Source organism: Vigna umbellata, chromosome 8 (assembly GCF_029865625.1).
Source record: "Vigna umbellata cultivar VRB3 chromosome 8, Vumbellata_1.0, whole genome shotgun sequence".
NCBI lineage: Eukaryota > Viridiplantae > Streptophyta > Magnoliopsida > Fabales > Fabaceae > Vigna > Vigna umbellata.
Window position 1 is genome coordinate 30901774 of NC_142172.1, and position 27489 is coordinate 30929262.

The 27489-nt window shown below is 36.8% G+C and overlaps 2 protein-coding genes and 1 long non-coding RNA gene across 3 annotated transcripts; all 3 read left to right on the forward strand.

Annotated features, from left to right (window-relative positions):
• Positions 1-3424: 3424 nt before the first annotated feature.
• LOC148194457 (uncharacterized) lies at positions 3425-6599 on the forward strand. Its single transcript, XR_015781792.1, has 3 exons — positions 3425-3757; positions 4164-4268; positions 6243-6599. It is a non-coding gene; the product is annotated as an uncharacterized LOC148194457 (long non-coding RNA).
• Positions 6600-6746: 147 nt separating this feature from the next.
• LOC148194458 (uncharacterized) lies at positions 6747-14568 on the forward strand. The gene is made up of 2 exons (XM_088095763.1): positions 6747-7945; positions 14212-14568. The coding sequence occupies exons 1-2, from the start codon at positions 6781-6783 to the stop codon at positions 14283-14285; spliced, it is 1239 nt and encodes a 412-aa protein (XP_087951889.1). The 5' UTR covers positions 6747-6780; the 3' UTR covers positions 14286-14568.
• A 1699-nt stretch (positions 14569-16267) lies between these two features.
• Positions 16268-23233, forward strand: LOC124824813 (putative white-brown complex homolog protein 30). The gene is made up of 14 exons (XM_047297322.2): positions 16268-16630; positions 16768-16841; positions 16943-17215; positions 17945-18008; positions 18095-18241; positions 18423-18457; positions 18716-18789; positions 19107-20029; positions 20488-20784; positions 20879-21364; positions 21835-21983; positions 22152-22441; positions 22524-22657; positions 22782-23233. Exons 1-14 carry the CDS (start codon positions 16443-16445, stop codon positions 22936-22938), a joined length of 3291 nt encoding a protein of 1096 aa, XP_047153278.1. The 5' UTR covers positions 16268-16442; the 3' UTR covers positions 22939-23233.
• Positions 23234-27489: the final 4256 nt, after the last annotated feature.

A 27489-nucleotide genomic window follows, 5' to 3' on the forward strand; every position in this document is an offset into this window, starting at 1 on the left:
AAATATAAGTTATGTTGAATTCTTAAGTCTTTGTAATTGTTTTTGTTGTTGTAAACACTTTTCAGTTTGTTTTTAGTGGACCGTTTTCAATTTTGTTTTTGGTTGTTGTTCTATTAAAATGTTTTTAGATCTTGTTCACTGGAATGAATTTGGGGGAGAATGATTGAGAGAAGATTTGAGAGGATTTGAAGGTTAATTTTGTTGTTGTTTATTTTAGGGATTTGGAGGTAAGTGAGAGTGAATTTGGAAGTAAAGTTTGTGAGAATAAGTGTATGATTTGATTGACGTGACAAATTAAAAAAATTTACTTCCAAATCTACTCTCATGTACCTCCAAATTAACTCAAATAAACAACAATAAAATTTACATTCAAATCCTCTCAAATCCCCTCAATCACTCTTCTCTAAATTCATTCAAATGAACAAAGTACGTGTTTGTTTTGTACGTGTTTACAATAAGAGTTGATAAGACATATATCATCTTGGATAGTTAAAGGATGGATAAGGTTATGATTAAAGTGCTTCAAGAGTGGATAAAGCATGTATCGTTTTTATCATCTAAAGTTGGTTAAATATTGATATCCTTTTGATTATGATATGCGTTAAGCTTATTGGTCTCAGTGTTTGAAATTATTGTCTTGTCCTGAACAAACATTTAATTGATAATGAAACTAATTTTTTAATGAAGAAAAATTGATATTTGGATGTAGAATTGGTTGAATCCTAACATATATAAATTCTTGTATGATTTTCATCATTCTTTATTTTTCCCTTTGCATTGCTTTCCAATTCATGTATCCATAAGTTTCTCAATTAATTGCGTTCTAATTTTTTATTTGAATATTTTCTAATTTTTTTTAAAAAAAGTGTTATTTAAAGAAAAACTTTTTAAAACCAATTCACCACTCATTCTATATTAGTTTAAAAAAGTCTTTTTTTTTCAATGAGAGTTATTTAAAACAAAGATCCTAAAGCTTTGCTTTTAGATGAATGTGATAAATTTGTTTTTTTGAAAGGTGAAATATGACTACCTTGCTTTATGGAGAAAGTTTTTCAAGTTAGAAAAACAAAATGTGATTATTAGTTGAATTTGTTGATCATAAGGATTGGATTATTTTTGTGACCAATAATGTGTAGGATGAAAAAAAAAACTCAAATGGAATCCAGAATAATTTTATTAAAACTATATATAAGTAATAAAGTAATGTTTTAAAAAAATTACATAATTCATAATTTTATGATGAATACGTTTAGTTCATGAAATTTCCAACATATCAAACGTGTTTATATATAATGATAGAACCATAGTGAACCAAAAAATAATTTTGCCTTTTAAACTGAAAATTAATTTGATGAATTGAATTATTTTTTGTTTTAACAAATTAAACTGTTTTTAAAAAATCTTAAAAAAAGAAAAATATAATAATTACATAAATAGAAAGAAATTGTCTCTACTCAAGAAATAGACAAAATAAAATAAAAATCAATAAATATTCAAATATAAGTTTTATTTTAAAAGACAACTTATCAACACATCTTCAATCATCCAAATTAATAACACTTGAAGAGTCCACTTTATCTTGAGAGATTATATCTACAAAAAAGTAAAATATAGGTTAAACCTCTTTGGAAGTTCCTATTTATGTGAGTTTTTCTTAGTTAGATCCCCTCTTATCGGTTTCACCAATTTAGTCCTTAAAAGTGAAAATTGACATAATTGGCCCCTGCAGTTAAATTGGCTTAACAGAGTTAAGTTTTTTTATGACATGGAACGTTGATGTAGACCGTTTTTTAAATGTGGCATTGAGAGAACTTTATACATGGAATATATAATTAAAAAAAATTCTAAGAATTCAACCCCAAGGTTCATCGTCTTCAACCTTACTAATCTAACAGCAGGCGCCGGCAGTTCAACGCAACACTCTTTTGATTCCACAATTCTTCTTCTGGACCTGCGATTCTCGCAATCACGACCACCGTGCAACTCCAATCCCTAACTCTCACTCGCTCCTCCATACTCCCTTCCCTCACCTCTCCACCGATTCTCGTCACCACTTGCCGCAACTCCGCTGCGCTGTCGCGCTACTCTGGCCTCCGGCTTCGAGCCACCGTTGGAACCGTTTTTTCGACTCGCGCCGCCTCGAGAATTGCTACTCGCGACAGACGCATTGCTTGCGAGGCACAGGATACCGCTGTTAAAGGTTACGATTTTGTTGCGAAGATTTGTCGTTTTGGTTATGTGCAAGTTTTGTGATGTCATTTTGATATGTTAGATGTTTTTTGTGAAATTTTCGTTGCGTTGTGCAAATATGGAATGTTAGAATGATTCAATAATTCCAAAGATTATGCTAATTATTTAGCCTTTGAGCATTTTGGCGAGTGAAGCTAAGAAAAAGTAGAACAGGTTTTTTTTTCTCCCGCCGAGGTGAATCAATCTTGATAACCTTTTATCATTTCAATTTTGTTTTTTGTTTCCGAACATTTCAAATAATAATCAAAGTTTAGGCAGAGGTGTGCCATATTTTGTTTTTGCAATCTGTGGAGTATTCAGAGCATGTGGAAGTTGTTGGGACTCCTCGTCTAGGGTATTGAAGAAGATACAGAGTATGAGATTGGAAGAAGAGGCAGCAGAGTATGGCTTGCGTCTAGGTTTCGCGTCTAGGGTTCTTTAGGTTATGAAATTTGGGATTTCTCTGCAGGTTTATGTGAGACCCTATTCAAATGTAATTTGAAATTGATTTTTGGATTTCTTCTCACGGGTTGGGTGATGGATAGGGAAGAAGATTTCTGAGTGGTGCTTCATTGTAATGGAAGATGACATTTTTCTAAATTTTTTAATCAAACATTTTTCACGTCAAACTTAGGAAATTCCACGAACACCCTACTTATGCCATGTATAAAAAGTTGTCCACGTCAACATTCCAAGTCATAAAAAACTTACCCCGTTAAGCCAATTTAACGGCAGAGGCCCAATTGAGTCAATTTTTTATTATAAAGGACTAAATTGGCAAAACTGATAAGACGAGATTTAACTGGGAAAAACGCACATAAATAGGGACTTCCGAAGAAGTTTAACCTAAAATATATTTCATCATTTTTGAAAACTTAAAATATAAACTAAAAAATATATAATTTTTTCATATAAACTCACCTTACTCAAATTTATCGAGCTCTTTAGGGTTTTCATAAAAAAGTATAGGGAAATGTGTTCATTTCAACCAATCTTGTGTGCAAACAATCACTTCCACTATTTTAGACATTAAGCAACTTTGATAAAGACTAACTACCCCTCCTTTTGTTTTGAATGCACACTCTAGTCATACTTTAGATATGAGAATGACTACCACATTCCCAACCATGTTAGCAAGGATAGAAAATTCAATTAAATTGACTTTCTACCAATGTAAAATGTCAGGCCTCAAAAAAAAAAAAAAAAAAAAAAAAAAAAAAAAAAACAAAAGATAACGGGGAGGAAGGAACGTGCGCTGCCACAAAGGGACAGCGAACGTTGCTTCCCCCTTTGAAAACAAAACCAAAAGCAAACAAGAAAAGGAAAGAGAAGAAGAGGGGAAGAGGGAAGAGTTTGGGAAGTTAAAAAGGGAAGCTATGGGTCTGCTGGGAGGGGAAAGGATTGCTGCCAAATTTTTGTGAGAGAGGAGAAGTTCTTGCTGAAAGTTCTGGGAAAGAGGAGAAGTGGAGAACTTTTGAAGATTTGGAGGAGATAGACTCAAAGAATTCACAAAGGAAGTCTTCAAGAGGTAAGGAGTGCTAGAATTTTCGTTTTGATTAGTTAATCTCACTGTTTTTGTAGAAATCCAAAAGCTTTAAAGTTAAAAATGGAGGTTTTTCTGGTTTTCTGGAAAACCTATGATTCTGCAGAATCTGCAGAATCGCGTTCGTCCAATTTGGTTTCAAATTGGACGTTCGTCCAAATTGAGACGAATTGAACGTTCGTCCACTTTGTTCTGAACGTTCGTTTTTCTTTAGCTGACGAGCGTTCGCTCATGCGTTGCTCATGCATTCGTCCCGTAGCGTTCGTTCTCTTTTATGCGCTCGTCCAAACGAGTGTTGTTTTCGATTCTCAGCGTTTGACCTTTTTGTAAAAATGACGTTCGTTCTTAAATATTCTGAACGTTCGTCCTAACAGTATATGACCAAATATAGGTGGGTTTCTGCGCGTTCGTTCAGATAGTGGAATAACGAGCGTTGGTGATAAGGATTTGAGTAGAGAGCGTCTGTGTGCGCCTGTGAACGTTCGTTCATTTCCGGGTAAGGGAAGCTTATTTAATTTAACTGGTTTGTTGTATGTGTATGAACGTTCGCATGAATATATTGTATGAAGTTTGATGAAATTAAATGATATGTACGTTCGTTATTTAAATGCATGATGGATGATATGAATGAATGGTATGAACGTTCGTTAATTGATTGTATGAATATAATGCATGATATTGGATTTTCTGAATGTATGAACGTCCGTTATTTTTGGTAAAAAAAAAAAGAGATATATGAATTTACATGATACGGATTGAATAAAATGTGGAAGTTGATGCTGATATGAACGTATGAAATTATGAGAAATACATGTTGAGGTTAACTGCACTATAAATGAATTGAAAAGAGTCTTCCATGATAATGAATGTTGGTGCCGAACGGTCTTTAACCGTTCGGTTTTTCCTTATCTAAAATGGTCACAGTTTGATTCGTTCATTTGGAATGATTCCTGGTCGAGGACGAGCGTCCTCATGTTACACTGCCTTGTTGAGCGTTCGTACTTTTGTTTGCTCGGTTTTAATGGGAGCGTTCGTCCGAGTACGGTTCGGTATCATACCGAACGTTCGTCCTAATTACTGTTCAGTCTTATACTGAACGCTCGTTCTGTTTGGCGTTCGGTCTTATACCGAACGATCGCACTAAATGATATTCGCGCTCGCTCAAGATGTCTGCGTTCGTCCAGAATGCTGCTCGGTTTTGAATTGAGCGTTCGTCCTTTAGGGTGCTCGGTGTTATGATGAGCGCTCGTCCTAATTGATGTTCAGTCTTATACTGAACGCTCGTTCTAATTGACGCTCGGTCTTATACTGAGCGTTCGCTATAAATGAGGCTCGGTCTTACACTGAGCGCTCGCTCTAAATTGTGTTCGGTCTTATACCGAGCGTTCGTCCTAATATTGCCCCGATTTGAAACTAGCGTTCGTCATAAAATGGGGCTCAGTCTTATACTGAGCGCTCGCTCTTAATGGTGTTCGGTTTTATTGAAATAGCGTACGTCCAACTTCAGATTTGCCACGTTCGGTCATTTATTTAAAATTCACGAGCGTCAGTTCATTTAACTGATTCTCAAGGTAATAACGTTCGTCCCAATGAACTCGGTTTCTAAGATTAGCGTTCGTCCTGTAGGGTGTTCTGTTTTAGACTGAACGCTCGTTCTAAAACAGGGGCTCGGTCTTAGATTGAGCGCCCACTCAAAATGGTGCTCGACATATACTGAGCGTTCGTTCTCTGATTCGAACGAGCGTCCTTTGGTCCCGTTTCCAGCGTTCGTCCTCGGCCTTATTGGGGACAGAACGTTCGTTTTTTTTAGTCTACAAAGAAATGATGAAAATAAATATGAAATTATAAAGGTTGAGAATATATGATATGAAAGCAAATTGTGACTTTTGAACGAGCGTTCCAGTTAGGGACGACTCATTGATGAATAGTAATTTTGGAAAGTATACGAGATGAAATGAAAATATGATTATTGAACGAGCGTTCCAGGTAGGAATGACTCAGATAAATGTTGAAATTCGTAAAGTATGACTGTGGGAAGTTAATGCTGGCTGTTCAATCCTGATATTCCGTGAGTGATCGTCCTCAAGTAGAGGCGCACGTCATGCGTGGGAATGGTAGGAGGTCGTCGTCCTTAGAGGTACTTTGGACGGACGTACTAACCTCGGGTGGCAGCTGATGAGAATGCCAGTTACCACACCACCCGGGTGCACGAACGCCTGTAACTACGCAGAATTCATACAGTCCGGACAGTCAGTCGTGTTGAGTTTTATTTAGTGAGTACGTTAAAGTGGGTTGTTATGTAATGAATGTGTATGTTGAAATATGCATGTATGATGAATTGTTTACTTGAAATTCTATGTTGATGCATGAGTTAAATTAAGTAAGCTTACCCTTTCGTTTCCTTGTGTTGTCTATTGTCCTTGTACGTCCGTCTTGTCATTGCAATGATCATCCGTGTGGATGTGAGCAGAGGGAGACGAGCGTTTGGAAGAGGCGCTGAATGAAGAGAACCTGGTTGATGTCGAAGTGAAGACCGAGCAGTGAGGCGCTCGGCCAGTTATGTAGCCAGTATTAGAGTGGTCGTTCGACCATCTTGTCTTGTTATTTTATTCCGATAGACCGTTCGGTATTTGTGCTGTGTAAACCATTCGGTCAAGTTTCGTGTACGTTCGGCTTTTTCATTTGTAACTCTGAAGACGTGCGGCTTTGCACGTCTGTTTTGTTATTATTGTAAGACTGTACTCAAGGACGTTCGTCCTTGAGCGTTGTTTTGTTTTAGTTGGAAAACTGTACTGAAATATTATTAAATGTGATTTTCTGATTTTATGGTTTATGCTATATTTTTGGGATGTCACATTAGTGGTATCAGAGCAGTTTTGTTCTTTTAAGGACACTGTAGGTTATGAGTACACTGTGTTTTTGCTGTGTGCTTAAATTACGTTTAATGAGTTATTTTCGACTCTTTGAACAGGACTAACGTTCGTTCTTTTCTCCGTTCCAAAGAGTCAATGGCACCTAGACTTCCTCCTCCTCCACCACAGACCAATGAACATGATGTGCCCAACAACACCAGATTGTTGGAATCGGTGATCGAAAGGCTACAAGAGCAGAATGCTGTTCTGATGCAGCAAAACGCGACTAATTCACAAAATCTCGAAGCTGCTCGCGCTAATTCTGAAGTGACCCACAGGCAACTGATGGAGATTCTTGCAGCTACTAGGGGTACGCCAGGAGCATCTGCTTCAAACACTACTCATCAGGCTGAGTGGAGTTTGGAAAATTTCTTGCAGCATCGTCCTGCAAAGTTTGATGGGAAATGCCTTCCTGACGAAGCTGATCAGTGGATAAGGGACATGGAGCAGATCTACAATGCCAAGCGATGTCCAGAAGACAACAGGTTAGCGTATACTGAGTATCTGCTGACTGGGGAGGCAAGTCACTGGTGGACAAGCGTTAAGATGATACTAACAGAAGCTGAAAGCCTTATTTCCTGGGAAGTGTTCAAGGAAAAATTTTATGAGGAGTATTTCCCGGACAGTGTCCGTTTCGGCAAAGAAGTGGAGTTTCTCCAGTTGGTGCAGGGCAATATGTCTGTTTCTGAGTACACTAACAGGTTCAAGCACCTGGTCCGTTTCAATACCATGGCTACCAGTGAAGTGTGGCAGTGCAGGAAGTTTGAGAATGGGCTGAGAAGTGATCTGAAGGTACTGATATCCAGCCTCTGCATTAAGTCTTTTCCTGCCATGATTGAGAGAGCAAAAGTGTTAGAGAAAAATGTGGCTGAAGCAGAACGACTGAAGAAACAGCAACAACCAACTAGAGGGCCGATCATATCCAGGCCGAATCTGAATCGAAACAGGTTGCCGTATGCTCGCCCAGCACAACCATCTAATTCCCAGGCTATGGTTGTTGGTGGCCAGTCTGGACAGCACGGATCAGTCAAGTGTTTCCAATGCGGAGGACCACACTACCGGTCGTCTTGCCCTCAGTTATTGGGAGTAAAGTCCTGCACTCGTTGTGGAAGAAATGGTCATATAGAACGTGAGTGTAGAATGGGCGGACGAGCGGCAATGAGGCCGCTAAATGCTGGGAGGATGCAACAGGATCGGGGTGGACGAGCACAAGCTGTCGGTCGAGTGTATGCGATCACGGGCGCCGAAGCTGCCAGCTCAGGTACGCTCATCACCAGTACTTGTTTGCTGTTTGGAATGCCTGTTTGTGTATTGTATGATTCGGGGGCAACGCACTCCTTCATTTCGAAGGCGTGTGTTGAGAAATTGGGATTAGCCGAACGCGAGATGCAGTTCGACTTGGTAGTATCAACCCCAGCGGCTGGTGAGGTTAGGACGTCTACTGTATGTGTTAAGTGTCCTATAGAGGTTGAGGGGCGAAATTACAAAGTGAATCTCATTTGTCTACCCTTGAAAGATTTAGAAGTAATCTTAGGAATGGATTGGCTGGCTGCCAATCGCATTCTCATAGATTGCGGTGCAAAGGAATTGGTGTTTCCAGACGAGTATGAAGTGGATCTATCTGTGACGCTCGGTCAATTGAAAGAAGACATCGGGGATGGTGCCAGTTGTTTTCTGATCATGACGCATTCAGACGAACGAATTGAAGATTTGAATCATGAGCGACCGTCTAGTAAATCGAATGGAGGACGATCAGTCGTGGATGAATTCCCTGATGTATTTCCCGATGAAGTGCCTGGATTACCTCCTCCACGCGAGGTAGAATTTACTATCGACTTAGTGTCGAATGCTGGACCTATCTCTATTGCACCTTATCGGATGTCGCCAGCAGAGTTAGCTGAACTCAAGGAACAGATTGAAGAGTTAATGGATAAGCAGTTTATCAGACCTAGCGCATCACCTTGGGGAGCGCCAGTACTCTTAGTGAAGAAGAAGGATGGCAGTTCTCGTCTCTGCATAGATTACAGGCAATTAAACAAACTGACTATCAAGAACAAGTACCCTTTGCCTCGGATAGACGACCTGCTAGATCAATTACATGGCGCGGTCATATTTTCAAAGATTGATTTACGGTCGGGATATCATCAGATTCGGGTGAAGGAAGAAGACATCCAGAAGACAGCCTTCCGATCTCGATACGGACACTACGAGTATGTAGTAATGCCGTTCGGTGTGACAAACGCCCCAGCAATATTTATGGACTACATGAATCGTATCTTCAGACCGTATCTAGACAAGTTCGTAGTCGTCTTCATTGATGACATTCTTGTCTACTCCAAAAGCTATGAAGAGCATGAGGATCACTTGAGGATCGTTCTAGGCGTGCTAAGAGAAAAGGAGTTATATGCCAAATTCTCTAAATGTGAATTCTGGATGAAGAAAGTGCCATTCTTGGGACATGTGGTTTCAGCTGAAGGAATCTCAGTAGATCCGGCTAAAGTAAGAGCAGTACTGGAATGGGAGAGTCCACGCTCAGTTACCGAGGTTCGTAGTTTTGTGGGACTCGCGGGATACTATAGACGGTTCATTGAAGGATTTTCCAAAATAGTAGCTCCGCTTACTCAGCTGACCAGAAAGGATCAACCGTTCGCTTGGACCGATCGGTGTGAAGGAAGTTTCCAGGAATTGAAGAATAAGTTAACAAGCGCCCCGGTACTGGTCATACCTAACACGGCTAAACCCTTTGTGGTATATTGTGACGCGTCTCATCAGGGTTTGGGCTGTGTACTCATGCAAGAAAAGAGGGTGGTTGCGTATGCTTCTCGACAACTGAAGGTTCACGAGAAGAACTACCCAACTCACGACCTGGAATTAGCAGCGGTCGTCTTTGCTTTGAAGATTTGGAGGCACTACTTGTATGGATCAACTTTCCAAGTATTCAGTGATCATAAGAGTCTCAAGTATCTTTTTGATCAAAAGGAGTTGAATATGAGACAGAGACGTTGGCTGCAGTTCTTGAAGGACTATGACTTTGAACTACTTTACCATCCGGGAAAAGCAAATGTTGTAGCAGACGCTTTAAGCAGAAAGGTAGTTCACGTCTCCTCCATGATGGTCCGAGAGTTAAGTTTGGTAGAGAGCTTTAGAGATCTAAGGTTACAGTTCGACTTGGAACCGAATGTTATTAAATGCTGTACTCTTAGAATCTCCAGTGACGTATTTGACCGGATCAGAATGAAGCAGCGAGAAGACGAAGAGTTGGTGAAGATCTTGAACGCACTCGGTACAGATCAGGCCAAGGAGTTCAACACGGGAACAGACGGTTGTCTACGATACATGGGTAGGACGTGCATTCCGAATGATGGTGAGTTAAAAAGGATGATTCTTGAGGAAGGACACCACAGTCGTCTTAGCATACACCCTGGTATGACTAAGATGTATCAGGACCTCAGGAAGTCGTTCTGGTGGCCGGGAATGAAGAGTGATGTCGCACGTTTTGTGGCATCATGCTTAACGTGTCAACGAGCCAAGGCTGAACATCAAAGGCCAGGCGGTCTACTTCAGCAGTTAGAGATTCCGGAATGGAAGTGGGACGGCATTGCGATGGACTTCGTGACCCACTTACCTCGAACTGTCAGGAATCATGATTCCGTGTGGGTAATTGTGGATCGACTAACGAAGAGTGCTCATTTCCTAGCAGTCAATCTGAAGATGTCCATGACGAACCTGGCTAAGCTTTACATCAAGGAAATTGTTCGTCTACATGGAGTTCCGTCTAGCATTGTTTCAGACCGAGACACGAGATTTACTTCTCGGTTCTGGCGATCATTACAAAGTGAGCTCGGTAGCAAACTCCATATGAGTTCGGCTTATCATCCTCAGACGGACGGTCAGTCCGAGAGGACCATCCAGACGCTTGAAGACTTATTGAGGACGTGTGTTCTAGATCACATGGGCGTTTGGGATGAAGTCTTACCTTTGGTAGAGTTCACCTACAACAATAGTTTCCAAGCCAGCATAGGAATGGCTCCCTTTGAAGCTCTGTACGGTAGGAAATGCCAAACGCCATTGTGTTGGTTTCAGGAAGGGGAAAAAGTGTTAACAGGACCAGAGCTCATTCAGCAGACGACTGAGAAGGTGAAGTTGATTCAAGAAAGGCTAAAGACGTCCAGGAGTCGACAGAAATCCTACGCTGACAAGAGGAGAAGACCCTTGGAGTTCGATGCAGGAGATCATGTTTTCCTTAGACTGCATCCGACCACGGGAGTTGGGAGAGCCATTCGACCCAAGAAGTTGTCTCCCAAATTCATCGGACCTTATCAGATCTTGAGGAAGATCGGGCTAGTTGCGTACGAGTTATCTTTGCCGCCTCAGTTATCAAACTTGCATCCAGTCTTCCACGTTTCTCAACTTCGGAAGTACGTATCCGACCCTTCTCACATATTAGAGTTAGAAGATATTCGTCTTCGTCAAGATCGTACATTGGAGATGCAGCCGGTACGCATTGAAGATAGCAACACCAAGTACTACAAGAGGAAAGCTGTCAGATTGGTGAAAGTTGTCTGGGATGAAAAGACGGGCGACTCTACATGGGAAGTGGAAGATGCCATGAAGGATTTGTATCCCCATCTGTTTGAGAGTACGTCTTAATTTTCGAGGACGAAAATTTTTGTAGTTGGGGGGAATGTCAGGCCTCAAAAAAAAAAAAAAAAAAAAAAAAAAAAAAAAAAAAAAAAAAACAAAAGATAACGGGGAGGAAGGAACGTGCGCTGCCACAAAGGGACAGCGAACGTTGCTTCCCCCTTTGAAAACAAAACCAAAAGCAAACAAGAAAAGGAAAGAGAAGAAGAGGGGAAGAGGGAAGAGTTTGGGAAGTTAAAAAGGGAAGCTATGGGTCTGCTGGGAGGGGAAAGGATTGCTGCCAAATTTTTGTGAGAGAGGAGAAGTTCTTGCTGAAAGTTCTGGGAAAGAGGAGAAGTGGAGAACTTTTGAAGATTTGGAGGAGATAGACTCAAAGAATTCACAAAGGAAGTCTTCAAGAGGTAAGGAGTGCTAGAATTTTCGTTTTGATTAGTTAATCTCACTGTTTTTGTAGAAATCCAAAAGCTTTAAAGTTAAAAATGGAGGTTTTTCTGGTTTTCTGGAAAACCTATGATTCTGCAGAATCTGCAGAATCGCGTTCGTCCAATTTGGTTTCAAATTGGACGTTCGTCCAAATTGAGACGAATTGAACGTTCGTCCACTTTGTTCTGAACGTTCGTTTTTCTTTAGCTGACGAGCGTTCGCTCATGCGTTGCTCATGCATTCGTCCCGTAGCGTTCGTTCTCTTTTATGCGCTCGTCCAAACGAGTGTTGTTTTCGATTCTCAGCGTTTGACCTTTTTGTAAAAATGACGTTCGTTCTTAAATATTCTGAACGTTCGTCCTAACAGTATATGACCAAATATAGGTGGGTTTCTGCGCGTTCGTTCAGATAGTGGAATAACGAGCGTTGGTGATAAGGATTTGAGTAGAGAGCGTCTGTGTGCGCCTGTGAACGTTCGTTCATTTCCGGGTAAGGGAAGCTTATTTAATTTAACTGGTTTGTTGTATGTGTATGAACGTTCGCATGAATATATTGTATGAAGTTTGATGAAATTAAATGATATGTACGTTCGTTATTTAAATGCATGATGGATGATATGAATGAATGGTATGAACGTTCGTTAATTGATTGTATGAATATAATGCATGATATTGGATTTTCTGAATGTATGAACGTCCGTTATTTTTGGTAAAAAAAAAAAGAGATATATGAATTTACATGATACGGATTGAATAAAATGTGGAAGTTGATGCTGATATGAACGTATGAAATTATGAGAAATACATGTTGAGGTTAACTGCACTATAAATGAATTGAAAAGAGTCTTCCATGATAATGAATGTTGGTGCCGAACGGTCTTTAACCGTTCGGTTTTTCCTTATCTAAAATGGTCACAGTTTGATTCGTTCATTTGGAATGATTCCTGGTCGAGGACGAGCGTCCTCATGTTACACTGCCTTGTTGAGCGTTCGTACTTTTGTTTGATCGGTTTTAATGGGAGCGTTCGTCCGAGTACGGTTCGGTATCATACCGAACGTTCGTCCTAATTACTGTTCAGTCTTATACTGAACGCTCGTTCTGTTTGGCGTTCGGTCTTATACCGAACGATCGCACTAAATGATATTCGCGCTCGCTCAAGATGTCTGCGTTCGTCCAGAATGCTGCTCGGTTTTGAATTGAGCGTTCGTCCTTTAGGGTGCTCGGTGTTATGATGAGCGCTCGTCCTAATTGATGTTCAGTCTTATACTGAACGCTCGTTCTAATTGACGCTCGGTCTTATACTGAGCGTTCGCTATAAATGAGGCTCGGTCTTACACTGAGCGCTCGCTCTAAATTGTGTTCGGTCTTATACCGAGCGTTCGTCCTAATATTGCCCCGATTTGAAACTAGCGTTCGTCATAAAATGGGGCTCAGTCTTATACTGAGCGCTCGCTCTTAATGGTGTTCGGTTTTATTGAAATAGCGTACGTCCAACTTCAGATTTGCCACGTTCGGTCATTTATTTAAAATTCACGAGCGTCAGTTCATTTAACTGATTCTCAAGGTAATAACGTTCGTCCCAATGAACTCGGTTTCTAAGATTAGCGTTCGTCCTGTAGGGTGTTCTGTTTTAGACTGAACGCTCGTTCTAAAACAGGGGCTCGGTCTTAGATTGAGCGCCCACTCAAAATGGTGCTCGACATATACTGAGCGTTCGTTCTCTGATTCGAACGAGCGCCCTTTGGTCCCGTTTCCAGCGTTCGTCCTCGGCCTTATTGGGGACAGAACGTTCGTTTTTTTTAGTCTACAAAGAAATGATGAAAATAAATATGAAATTATAAAGGTTGAGAATATATGATATGAAAGCAAATTGTGACTTTTGAACGAGCGTTCCAGTTAGGGACGACTCATTGATGAATAGTAATTTTGGAAAGTATACGAGATGAAATGAAAATATGATTATTGAACGAGCGTTCCAGGTAGGAATGACTCAGATAAATGTTGAAATTCGTAAAGTATGACTGTGGGAAGTTAATGCTGGCTGTTCAATCCTGATATTCCGTGAGTGATCGTCCTCAAGTAGAGGCGCACGTCATGCGTGGGAATGGCAGGAGGTCGTCGTCCTTAGAGGTACTTTGGACGGACGTACTAACCTCGGGTGGCAGCTGATGAGAATGCCAGTTACCACACCACCCGGGTGCACGAACGCCTGTAACTACGCAGAATTCATACAGTCCGGACAGTCAGTCGTGTTGAGTTTTATTTAGTGAGTACGTTAAAGTGGGTTGTTATGTAATGAATGTGTATGTTGAAATATGCATGTATGATGAATTGTTTACTTGAAATTCTATGTTGATGCATGAGTTAAATTAAGTAAGCTTACCCTTTCGTTTCCTTGTGTTGTCTATTGTCCTTGTACGTCCGTCTTGTCATTGCAATGATCATCCGTGTGGATGTGAGCAGAGGGAGACGAGCGTTTGGAAGAGGCGCTGAATGAAGAGAACCTGGTTGATGTCGAAGTGAAGACCGAGCAGTGAGGCGCTCGGCCAGTTATGTAGCCAGTATTAGAGTGGTCGTTCGACCATCTTGTCTTGTTATTTTATTCCGATAGACCGTTCGGTATTTGTGCTGTGTAAACCATTCGGTCAAGTTTCGTGTACGTTCGGCTTTTTCATTTGTAACTCTGAAGACGTGCGGCTTTGCACGTCTGTTTTGTTATTATTGTAAGACTGTACTCAAGGACGTTCGTCCTTGAGCGTTGTTTTGTTTTAGTTGGAAAACTGTACTGAAATATTATTAAATGTGATTTTCTGATTTTATGGTTTATGCTATATTTTTGGGATGTCACATAAAACATTAACTCAACTGACTTTGTATAAGATTCAAATTCTTTCTTAAATATTTTTGAAGTTCTGATATATAATCAAATTTATTACCTATGATTCTTAAGTAGAAACTCATGTCATAAGAATTATTATCTTCATCATCTAGTTGAGATTCTTATTTGGGATTCTTGTTGGATACTTTAAGAACATTCTTCAAGACCTTGATATTATTAATAAAATGGTTTTAAAGATAATAATAATTTTGATTTCAATTCATTACTCATACTAGATTCAAATATATATAGTCAATAAAATATATAATCAATGAAGTAATTAACAAAATTCAATCCTATTCTAATAACATATCACCGTTATTTTGACCATTTCAACACATAATTTCTTATTTTGCATATCTAGCCAAACAAAAATATATTTTGTAATTTAAACTTATCTCTAAACATTAACTAAATTAAATTTAACCTTAAAAAGGTGAAGGCAAATAATACCTTTATAAGAAATTCTCAATAAGTCTTAAATCTAGCAAATCTAAAATTATACTGTAACACTTTTAAAATGAATTTTTAATCTCTTTTAAATCATCCTTCAGAGTCAAACAACTTAATATGTGTACAGCAATCAAACTCATATGTACAACAATGGACATCTTCTCCATTTTAAGACAAGACATTACGTTAATCACAAGCACAAAGGCACATACAGTCTCAAAATCAAATAAAACAAGAACCCACCCATTCAAAGCCATATAAGAGAACAATATAAAATTAAATCACATTGACTCAACCTCAATATTAAAGCTGTGTAATGGGTTTTAAAATTACTAACAGGCGAAGAGTGAACCCTCGTCAGAAATTGCACGGTGGCCAAGGGTTCAACGTCGCAGCACGACGATGAAATTCAAATTCAGTCAAACAACTAGCGGTGATGAACGGCCAACGACGATCACGAACCGGAGACGGCAACGATGGCCCTGGGTAGAGGTGAAAGACGTGCGAAGACTCCCGACCCAATTTGACATGGGTTTGGCGGTAGTTGCTGTTAGAAGTGTGCTCGCGACGACAATGCGAAGGCAAGGTTTGGACGGAAATGAGAGAAAGTAATGAACAAGAGACTTATTAGTTAACTAAAGTAATTTTAGAGATAAATTTTTAAAATTAAACTATTAAATGATTCAATTAAGTTTTTATTAAATAATTCAATTTCTTTTAGTAAAATATGATGTAGTTATTTCACAATTTTAATTAATTTTATCCGTTATATAATTATGATCATTACATCATCCACCAATGTAGTTATAAGATAATGAATAGTTTTTCTTGTTTTCCACAATAACATTATAAATTAAACCATGAAAAATTATATCTATTTCTTTCAAAGTCAAAATTTAACTTCGAGATAATAAGCTTAAGTAATAGTCATAATTAATTATTTATATTTTTGTATTATGTAAATTTCAATAAAAAATAACTAAATTTAGAAGTGAGTCACGTTCTTTTTTTCTTTTTATCACCCACGTTTATATTACTGCTAGAATGCTTGACTAAAATATACTATTATTTTAAGATAATATTGAAGAAATGAATACTAAAATGGAGTCAAAAAAATAAAGATAGAGCATGGAAAGTGTTTTAGCGAAAAGCAAAGGATGAAGAGAAAGAGAGAGAATATGGAAAGAATGTAGATGCTTGAATCTAGCCACCCATTTCTCCGGGCCATTTCTTGAATCCAAAGCAAAACCATTACCAATGAGCAAGCCTTTGACTCCTCCTTTCCTTTCTTCCTCTCATCCATGCAATGCTATGCTTTTCTCCATAGCCTCCTGCTTCCTTCATCCTCCTCCACACTACGCCAATGAGGAACCATGCTTCTTCCCTCTCTTTCCTTTTCCTCTTCATCCCTTTCTTCCCCACGATTCAATGCGCCGATAACACTTTCGCCCCATCCTTTTACACCGAAGAGATATACAAGGAGCTTGAAAACCTCGCCATTCTTTTAAACAAGGATATCAAAGCAGGTTTAGGTTTCTGCGTCAAGGATGTGTGAGTCACTCCTTTTCTATATATCATTGCTTCCTCTTATACTCCTTCTACTAACCAACCATGCATGCACGCATGCATTCATTCCATTGCGTTGAAGCTTTTCTGATTCCTTGCTGACAGAACTGTTGGCATTTCAGGCACAAAGATTGGGAGGAAGCATTTGATTTTAAAGGAAGGTTGGATTTCGTAGATTCTTGTGTTAAGAAAAAAGGTATCAGCTTTCGTTTTCGCATTGTAGTGTATGATGAAATTTAGTTTGCTGTTTTCATGTCATTTATTTCATGCAAGTGGGTAATGTGGTTTGATTGACAGGGGATTTCAGAGATAGAATATGTACTGTGGCTGAAATAAGGTATTACTTCCATGGTTTCCTGGAACAAGGGGCAACATCTAGCAACTATGTAAAACCTAACAGGAATTGCAACTTGACTTCGTGGGTTTCTGGTTGTGAACCTGGATGGAGTTGTAGTGCTGGCAAAAATTTTGACCTCAAAAAAGACATAAAGGACATTCCCTTTAGAACCAGCAACTGTCAGGCTTGTTGTGAGGGGTTTTTCTGCCCTCAAGGATTGACTTGCATGATACGTAAGTATGTCATACCTCTTTAATTTTTACCATTACTTGCCAATGTAGGATGAAATTCTGTTCATTGTTGAGACAAACATGTTTTGTTGTTGAAACATCCATCAAATACTCTTTCCTGCATATGCATCTCCCCCATTATTGGTGTATTTGTTATTTTGGCCTTCACAGCTCCAATGCATAATATATACCCAGAATCAAAAAGAATTTATTGAAAATGAGATTAATCTAACTAGTATATATACCCAAGCTTGTAGAAAAGGACCTGTTCTGAATATGCCGAAGTCAAAGAGAAAAATTCTCCTAAAGTACTAGGAACAATGTCTTCAAGTTAGAGTTTCTTAAAAAGATTACTAATGTTAACATCATTCTAGAATAACCTACATGGCAAATTTTATCATCACAAATCTTCTTGTTGTAGGTTAGAGCTATTGAATCTCTTCAAAATTACAATATTAAACCTGGCTTTATTAATTTACCATCCAATATACCGCTAAATGATTTAATGTGTAAATAGTTTTTCTTTTTCTAGCTAAACTAAAAATAGTAGTGTATAATGCATACATAAGCCTTTATCTTCTTTTCTTAGAGTTTGATTTTGTTAGTGCTAACTTTTTATATCACGAAGAAAGCAGCTTCGGTTTGTTTAAAATTTGGATTATCTTTTATGAATAAAATCAGTCGGCACGGTTTTTTTTTTTTCTTAACTATCTGATTTTCCTCTGTATGAAGCTTGCCCACTAGGTTCTTATTGTCCACTTGCAAAACTGAATAATGCGACTGGAGTATGTGACCCGTAAGTTCTACTTCTCGATTGTTTTCTAAGTTTTCTTTTACTCAAAGTGATGTTTTCGAACTTCAACACTGAAAATGAATTTTCAGATATAGTTACCAAATACCTCAGGGAGAAACAAATCATAGTTGTGGCAGTGCTGACATATGGACGGGCGTGGTGAACAATAGTGATATCTTTTGTTCTCCAGGATCATACTGCCCCACTACAACACGTAAAGTCTCTTGTGATAGTGGGTATTGATTTATCCCATGCCTTATTTTGCCCATTTTAATTTATCAAAATTCCCCTTTTTGTTATTCAATCTAAATAAAACTCCATTATTACGTGCTTTTAGTCTTCATGCACATTGCAACCAACCTAGTACTACTCACTTTCGAGCATTCATGCTAATTGGTTATCTTTTCCTAATTTCAGATATTATTGCAGGAGGGGTTCTACTCATCAAAATAGTGAGTTTTTGTTGTTGTATATATCATAAGTATAGTTTATTTGGTCCATTTATTACATCGCTATGTCATTAAATAGGAGTCCATAAAGGAGACTGTAATAATAGAAAGCCTTATAACAAAGTTGATATCATAAATGGGCTAGATCATGGAAATTATCTGTCAATAATTGAATTTAACTGTCTTATTTTCTTGATCTATCATGTTTGAGATTTGAGGGCACTAATTCAAAACCTTTGTCAATATTGTTCATTTCTGCAGAATGCTCCAGCTTGAGTTCCTGCAATCCAAACACAGCAAACCAAAATATGCATGCTTATGGCGCTTTACTTATTGTAAGTAGAATTTAGTATGCTATTCAACTTTCTTGTCATGCTTCTATCAGGGTTTTGATATGGTTTGGGTTTTGAGTTATTATTCTTGAAGATCATAGCATTTGTGTTTTATTTTACATGCACATTATTGGAGCTTATGGTTGTCTTGTTGCACAATGAAGAAATGCAACATGGTATCAGCACAAGAATGTCCCAAAGTTTACTTGGTTCATACTTTTGCATATGCTCTGAAATAACATGAGATATTGTCAAATATTTTCAAGAATGTCTTCTCCCTGTGTACAGTTTATCATATTTGATATCATTCCCCCTTGCAGGTTGCATTGAGCACTCTCCTGATCTTCATTTATAATTGTTCTGATCAAGTTCTAGTTACTCGAGAAAGGAGAAAGGCGAAATCAAGAGAAGCTGCTGCTAGACAGGTAAGGGAAACTGTGCAGGCTAGGGAACGATGGAAAATAGCAAAAGATATTGCTAAGAAAGGTAAAGGGGGAGGATTAGGTGAGCAATTATCTCGAACCTTTTCTCGGAAAAAATCAGCGAAATCAGATACCGTAAAGGTTGGTAACCAAGCTAAACGTGGTATGGGAGATACGTTTTTGCCATCGGTACAAAATTCTTCAAGCTATGAGCAACAGTCTGCAGCTTCAGACGTGCAAAAAAAGGAACCTACCAACCTTACTAAAATGTTGAATTCCCTTGAGGATGACCCACATAGCAATGAAGGATTCAACCTACAAATTGGAGATAAAAACATCAAAAAGCAGATGCCAAAGGGCAAGAATTTACACACACAAAGCCAAATTTTAAGGTATGCTTATGGTCAAATTGAGAAGGAGAAAGCTCAACAAGAGAAAAACAAGAACTTGACTTTCTCCGGAGTTATTTCGATGGCCACAGAAGGTGAGGTTCGAACAAGGCCTGTGATTGAGGTAGCTTTTAAGGACTTAACTCTCACTTTGAAAGGTAAAAGAAAACATCTACTGAGATGTGTGTATGGTAAACTCATGCCGGGTAGAGTTTCTGCTGTGATGGGTCCCTCAGGAGCTGGCAAAACTACATTTCTTTCTGCATTGGCAGGGAAGGCAAGAGGATGCACTATGACAGGATCAATTCTAATTAATGGAAAGGCCGAATCCATTCACTGTTATCGGAAAATTATTGGTTTTGTTCCACAAGATGATATTGTGCATGGGAACTTGACCGTGGAAGAAAATCTTCGTTTCAGTGCAAGATGCAGGTTTCTGATTTACCTTGGAGAACTTACTTTGTGGCTCTTTTATAAATGCTATAAATGTTAACTTTGTTACATTACCTCCAATTCACTGTACATCATTCAAAGGTTAACTAATTTAGCACACTTTATTTTGAATGTTTTTAGCAGTTATATATGATTCATTCCTAATCTCATGCTTATCAATCTTTTGACTAGTATGCCATGTTTTTGACTATTTTCTTCATAATATTTTAGGTTATTTTTAAATAATTGTTGTGTGATCAATTTATTAATATTGAAACACTTCACATATTATTAATATGATGTGCTCCCTTTTTCCTGCTCTTCCTGTTTTTATTGTGAACACATGCACTAACTGTCTCATTCAAAATGATTGCATTAACTTTCTCATGAATTTGCATATCTTTTTGCCTTCTTTTCATTGTTAATTTCATTTACATGGTTGTTTCTTATTACTGAAGACTATCCGCGGATATGCCAAAACCAGACAAGGTTCTGATTGTTGAAAGAGTGATTGAGTCCTTAGGACTCCAGGCAGTGAGGGATTCCCTTGTTGGGACAGTAGAAAAACGAGGTATATCTGGGGGACAACGGAAACGTGTAAATGTAGGGATGGAAATGGTTATGGAGCCATCATTATTAATCTTAGATGAACCTACAACTGGTTTAGACAGTGCATCTTCCACTTTATTGCTTAAAGCACTTCGTCGTGAAGCACTAGAAGGGGTAAATATCTGCATGGTACTTCATCAACCAAGGTAAGATCTTCCTATCCTATTCTCTTTTTGATGAAGTACACATACACCTTACAATATATAGTAGACGTCTGACTCTGGTTTTGTTGTGATACAGCTATACTTTGTTCAGAATGTTTGATGATATAGTGTTTCTAGCCAAAGGTGGTCTTACTGCATATCATGGTCCTGTTAAGAAAGTAGAAGAATACTTTGCTGGCATTGGAATCAATGTACCTGATAGAGTGAATCCTCCCGACCATTTCATTGACATTTTGGAAGGTTTAGTGAAACCAAATGGAGCTGTGACTCATGAGCAGCTTCCTGTCAGATGGATGTTACATAACAGTTACCCAGTACCACCAGATATGCTTCATTTTGCTGATGAAATTGCTGCAGCCTCAACAAATAGCACTGAGGCAAATCCAACAAAGCCCCTAGAGGAAGTTGATGATCAATCCTTTGCTGGAGAGTTTTGGGAGGATATGAAGAGTAATGTTCAGATGCGAAAAGATCATATAGAAGCAACCTTCTTAAAGACTAAGGACTTGTCTAATCGAAGAACTCCTGGTGTAGCTCGACAATACAGATACTACCTTGGACGGTATGAATTATGAAACCTCAAGGTTTACTATAGATACAATTGCCCTTAAAGTTAACTAACTAACACGAATGGATTTCTAGCTTCTTTTAATCAAGTTTGTCATCTTTGTCTAGTGTAAGTGTTGGAGATTTCACATCAACTAGGGATAAGACGAGTGTACAATATATAAGTGGGTGGAAACCTCATCTTATACGTTAATTTTATAAGATTGAGTTAGGCTTAAAGTCTACTTAATAATAAGAAGTAAAGTGAAGTTAGAGTCAAGTAACTATCTATGTATCTTAACATACATATGATATGAAGTAGAGTTTTTAGCATGAAACTTGAAATCTTAGTTAATCTGTTTGCTTAAGTTTAAATTCATAGTGAATATTTGAACAAATTGAGTTGTTTCTGGTTTTTGTCGTACAATGAATTATATACTTTGTGGATTACGTTAGTTAATTATTAACCATTTTCATTGTGTTCAGGGTTTGTAAGCAGACGCTAAGAGAAGGAAAATCACAAGCAGTTGACTATCTTCTTTTATTGGTTGCTGGTGCTATATTAGGAACTCTTACTAAAGTAAATGACGAAACCTTTGGGTCCCTCGGATATACCTATACCGTTATTGCTGTTTGTAAGTTTCAAAACTCCATACCAAATTTGATTCTACTTTTTCTTTGTTGGTTAATTGAATTTCTAATTTAGATTCCTGTAAAAATTTTGAATGGCTCTAGCTGTATCAAACTTTAGTTCTTGCTCCTTACGATTTGTCTCTTTCCTCATTCATTTTGAACACTTGCAGCTTTACTTTGCAAGATTTCAGCTCTGAGATCATTTTCTCTGGATAAATTACAATATTGGAGGGAGAGTGCATCTGGAATCAGCAATCTGGCACATTTTTTGGCCAAAGATTCAATTGATATTTTCAATACAGTCATAAAACCTGTAGTTTATCTGTCCATGTTCTATTTTTTTAGCAATCCAAGGTCAAGTTTCGCAAGTAATTATGTCATTTTGCTCTGCCTTGTGTACTGTGTAACTGGCATGGCATATATAATGGCAATTTATTTTGAGCCTGCTCCAGCACAATTGGTACGGATCATAAACATATACACATTTTCAAATTGTTGATATAATGTAATATGACCCTTTTTTGTTTTCTTATCACTTTTAGTGGTCAGTGCTTCTCCCAGTTGTTATGACTCTCATTGCAAACCAGAAGAAAGACACTCTCTTTATGAAGATCCTTGTAAAGTTGTGCTACCCAAATTGGGCTTTAGAGGCATTTATCATTGCAAATGCTGAAAGGTCGGTTTCAATTAGTGAGTTAATATTCTCTTTCCTTATTTGCTCCTTAACTAATGAAGATTCCTTAATTTCAACAACCTTCTATTTTCACCATGTAACTCTTGTGGTTTTTTATTTTTCTTAGGTACACTGGAGTTTGGTTGATTACTCGGTGTAGTTCGCTAATGAATAATGGCTATAATGTCGGAGACTGGCCTATTTGTATGCTTGCCCTCGTTTTGTATGGTATAATTGCTCGAGTTGTGGCTTTCTTTTGTTTAGTGATCACTCAGAAGAAGTGATTTGGGATATGCTTGTGATCCTTGTGTACAAATCAAAGCTTTTAAGATGCCATTGCTAGTGTGTTATAGCAAGTAGGGATAGTTTCCAATTTTTCAGGAGAACACTTAATGCAAGATTTAGTCAAACATTTGGACTTAGCAGTAAGATGTTTTTAGGTTACATGTTGTAACAATGCCTATTTTTGTGTAAGTATTTTTGTTTTCTGTTAGTCATTTGCTCACTTGGGTAAATGACAAATAGTTTGTGCAGAAATGTATAATAGCAAAAAATATTCTCTTAAGCTCGTTAAAACCTTATCTGTAACTAGTATGTTTAATTAGTAGTGTGATGAACGTGTTATTTTTTATATAATTTCTATATAATAACAATTACCGATTTAATTAATTTATAAATTGTGTAATTATAAATAAAATGAGGTTGGGAGAAGCATTGTGTATGGTTTATTATGAGCAACGAATAAAAGAATTAAAAGCTCAAAATTGATAATTTTTTTATTTTTAAGTTAAATTGGTAACTATAATTGGTTTTTCTTAAAAGGAAAACATTGATCACATTAAAATGGGTTAATATTTAATTATGATACACAGAAATATATGTTATTTTTTGTATGTTTACAATTTATTGTAATCTTATATTAAATAAAAGTAAGTCTGAATATTTTTATATATAATATTACATTCTTAACTCAATTTTATTGAACCAAATTTCTAAAATATATATTTATATTTGACATTAATGAATTATTTATATCTAAATCATGGTTCATAGTTTGTAAACCTTTAAGGTCCATGAACTTTACATTTTTTTTTGTATCCTTTATTTTAACTTTATGCATTGGAGGTATTATTGATGTCATAGCAAGACAAATAATTTCAAGTAACTTTTGATTGATTATCACTTTGTGCAATGTCAAATTCTTTGAAAAAATTGAGTACAAAATCAAATTCCTTTTGAATGCATAACTCTACATGCAATTCATTTGATGAAATATTTGAAAAGCTCAATATAGTCCACATGATATAAATTTCAAACACAGGAATCACTCCAGGGTCATATCTAGCTGATTCATAAACACATGGTAGACCTCAAAATGCAACCACAACTTTCACTATCAAATCTATATGTTGAACTCGATTGAACTCCTTAGCAATAAGTTCCAAAGCATATTTTGATACATATCTAATCAATTTTTTATACTTTCTTGGCTTAAAAGCGTCATTCATAAGATTTGAACTTTTTATTTCAAATGAGGCATTTATTTCTTTATGTAGTAGGATGATGACGTTATAAATTGCATCCCAAGTCGAGTAGAGGTCTCCCTTACTGCTTCTCAATACTTTCTTTAGGTTCCAATGAGCAGACTCAACCCTGATACAAATAACATGAACAATGTTATAAAACATCTAACCAAAATAACTAAATAAAATAAGATGCAAATATATTTGTTTGATGTTATGTTTCCTAAATGCATTGCACAGTTTGTCCATGCCTTTACAAACTATTTCTTATATGGAAGAGCCAAGAGTCATTGACGTATTAAAAGAATAAAGGCCATGAATTACAAACATGACGAAAACGATCAACACAATCACTAAAGGTTTACTCATGTTCACAATCCATTACATTTTCCCACACTTCCATGATAACATCTCATGCCTCAATCGAATTAACTTACATTTTGTGCTTGGTTTGCACATTTTTCTAAATGTCAAAACGACATACGAGATGATACCGTTCAGGAAATACAGAACCAATGACATTCATTAAAGTTAGGTCTATGTCGCTAACAATGACTTGTGGACCACCCTAAGATGTCATAAATAATCATCTTAGTCTTTCCAGATCCCAAGTGAAATTATTTGGTCATTCACTTTATATGAATACAAAAGCAGTTGAGAAAGTCAACTTTGTTGATGTGACCCCAACTGTCTCAAGTAACGACAATCGATATTTATTGGTTTTGTGGATGTTATCCATCAAGAAAATAATATTAAATGCATTCAAAAATTTTACTGCATCGGAATATGTCCAAAAGAAATCACTTATCACCTCATATTTGTCTACACATATACTCTAGTGGATGTATTTATCATGTTCTAACATCATCATCACCTATTGTAAGTCAGTTCTTGAACCTCATAATAATCGTTTGTAAGTGTATCTTACATTATTTTCTTTGAGAGTAAGGAGAATGTTTGCAGGCTTCATTTGACTTTTGGCCATATCAAACAAGCAATGACTGTTAAGTGGATTTTAACCTCCAAACAAAAAGGGTGACCAACTAAAGTATGTGACAAATGGTTATGATATTCACACATTACCTTCAACACCCACTTCTCTTAATTAGAAATTTGATTGCATCTCAATTTAAAAGGACAATCGCATTTTTTGTGCAATATATATTAGGTCGAACATCATATTTGTGTTTCTTATACTTTTCACCCCTTTCTCATCCTAACAATACATATATCTTACACTTAGGTTGACCATTAGCTTTATTTGATAATATAATGACAACAACAAAACCAAGATCAAAAGTAACCCTTGAACCCACTTAACTAACTCGTCAAGTGTGAGAAAAATTTGATCAGCCGTAAAGTTATTTGTTCAATCTCCCTCGCACATTTCATTTATTAAAGAAAAGAAATATAAAATAAAGGTAAAACTTAAAAGACAATCTTCCATCTTAGATACAAAGACTCTACACACCTACAACATGATATCAACGTAAAATACCTCACTTGTTCAATAATAATAACTAGAGATCAACAATTTCATAAAACAAAAACAAACAAAATAAATTTAAAAATAAAAATAAAAACAATAAACAAAACAAGCTATATAATTAAAAAAAAAAACAATATTAGATTTCAAAATTTGAAAGAATACTTAATCGGAATCCAATAGTATCATTAACTGAATTTCAAAATCTGATAGTATCTTTAAGTGGAGTTTGAAATTCGATGAGTTCCTAAATCAAATTTTGAAATTCGTCGATTTCCTAACCAGATTTCCAAATTTAGTAAATTTCTATACCAGATTTTGAAATTTGGTGCATTCCTAAATATGATGAGTTACTTAATCAGATTTTAAAATTTGATACTTTTCTAAATCAAATTTCAAAATTTTGTACTTTCCTTAACTGAATTTTGAAATTCGTTGTTGGTGAAACTTTTTACTCTATTTGAAATTCGTTGTTGATGAAACTTTTAACTCTATGACTTTCAAAATTTAGTGAATAATTTTGAAATTGAATTTCATGCAAAACATAATAATTAATAAATACTAAATCTAACATTTAGAAAACAACACGTGTAAATGAAAAATAACGAAGTGAATACATAATGAAAATGAAAAAAGAAACGCATGAAAACGTCATTAAAAGAAGAAGAAAGTCGAAGTTGAAAAAAAAATGTGTTAAAGTTGCTTCTGAAAATGATTTGGGAATGTCAAAGATCTATAAATACAGCACATTCTTTGTTAAATATGTTTGACAAACAATAACTATTACTTATCTAATTAATTTAATATTTTATATATATATTTGGAAGAAACATAATTGATATTACGGTAAAATCTGGGGGTACCGGAAACAAAATTGGAGGTGCAGGAATAAAGCCCCCAATGAGTTCGTGGAACCACAAAGCCCATACTTTTTCCATAGTATTTTGAAAGGCTTTTTTTCATGTGAGCAACTCCATAAGGCTTTTCCTCTGCTTACTTTTCCTTTCCCTCTCAGTAATCACTAATTTCATGTTTATGGTACAAAAACTCTGATCTTTCTTACAACAACAACTCTTTTGAATTCCACGAGGCAAATCTCTACCTAACACGATGCATTCTATTGTCTTTAATGCTAATAATAACGTCTTAATCAAACTTAAATCCACTATATGTCCTTAATGATAGAACATAAACATAGATTAATATGACTAAAGGGATTCTGTGTTACTTTTTTGAATAGTAAGTTAGAGAACAATTGATAGGTCCCTTTGCATATAGCGACATGAAAACAACTGAGCATGTGTTGTTGTAAAGGAATATTGTTCCCTGCAAACTCAGATCTCAATAAAACCCATCACTTTTTTCCCTTTCTAACTGCCAATGAAATTCGATTCCCCATGTCTCGCAAAAAACAACACACATCCCTCTTTTTACCTCTTAACACTATTATTCTTTTCACCTTTTCATCAACTTGTTTTTTCTTCACATTTTTTATTGTGAAATAAAAAATATGGTACGATTTGAATAAAAAATCTGGTAAGAGTTTTTGTGATATTTTCATACAACACATTATGGATATATTATCCATGCTTATCTGGGAAGAAAAGAACGCACATGATACCAGCACATGACTTAACCTCTTTTCGGTGTTCCCTTCATTCAAACATCACCTCTTCAAAAATAACCTTTATTCAAACCTCTTCTTTTTTTCTGCCTTTTCACATATTAATATATAATTTTGCATAATCACATTTGTTCTTTTTAATTCGGTCTATTATGTGTTCCAGAATTTCTCTACCTTGTAAAATCTTCTCAATCATTAATCT

Excerpts from the sequence above, each read along its gene's own strand:
- LOC148194458 (XM_088095763.1), top strand. The coding sequence starts at position 6,781 with ATGGCACCTAGACTTCCTCCTCCTCCACCACAGACCAATGAACATGAT. Across the intron at positions 7,946-14,211 it reads CGCCGAAGCTGCCAGCTCAG|AGGGAGACGAGCGTTTGGAA; the intron begins GTACGCTCATCA and ends GGATGTGAGCAG.
- LOC124824813 (XM_047297322.2), top strand. The coding sequence starts at position 16,443 with ATGAGGAACCATGCTTCTTCCCTCTCTTTCCTTTTCCTCTTCATCCCT. Across the intron at positions 21,365-21,834 it reads TACAGATACTACCTTGGACG|GGTTTGTAAGCAGACGCTAA; the intron begins GTATGAATTATG and ends CATTGTGTTCAG. Across the intron at positions 22,442-22,523 it reads AGCCTGCTCCAGCACAATTG|TGGTCAGTGCTTCTCCCAGT; the intron begins GTACGGATCATA and ends TATCACTTTTAG.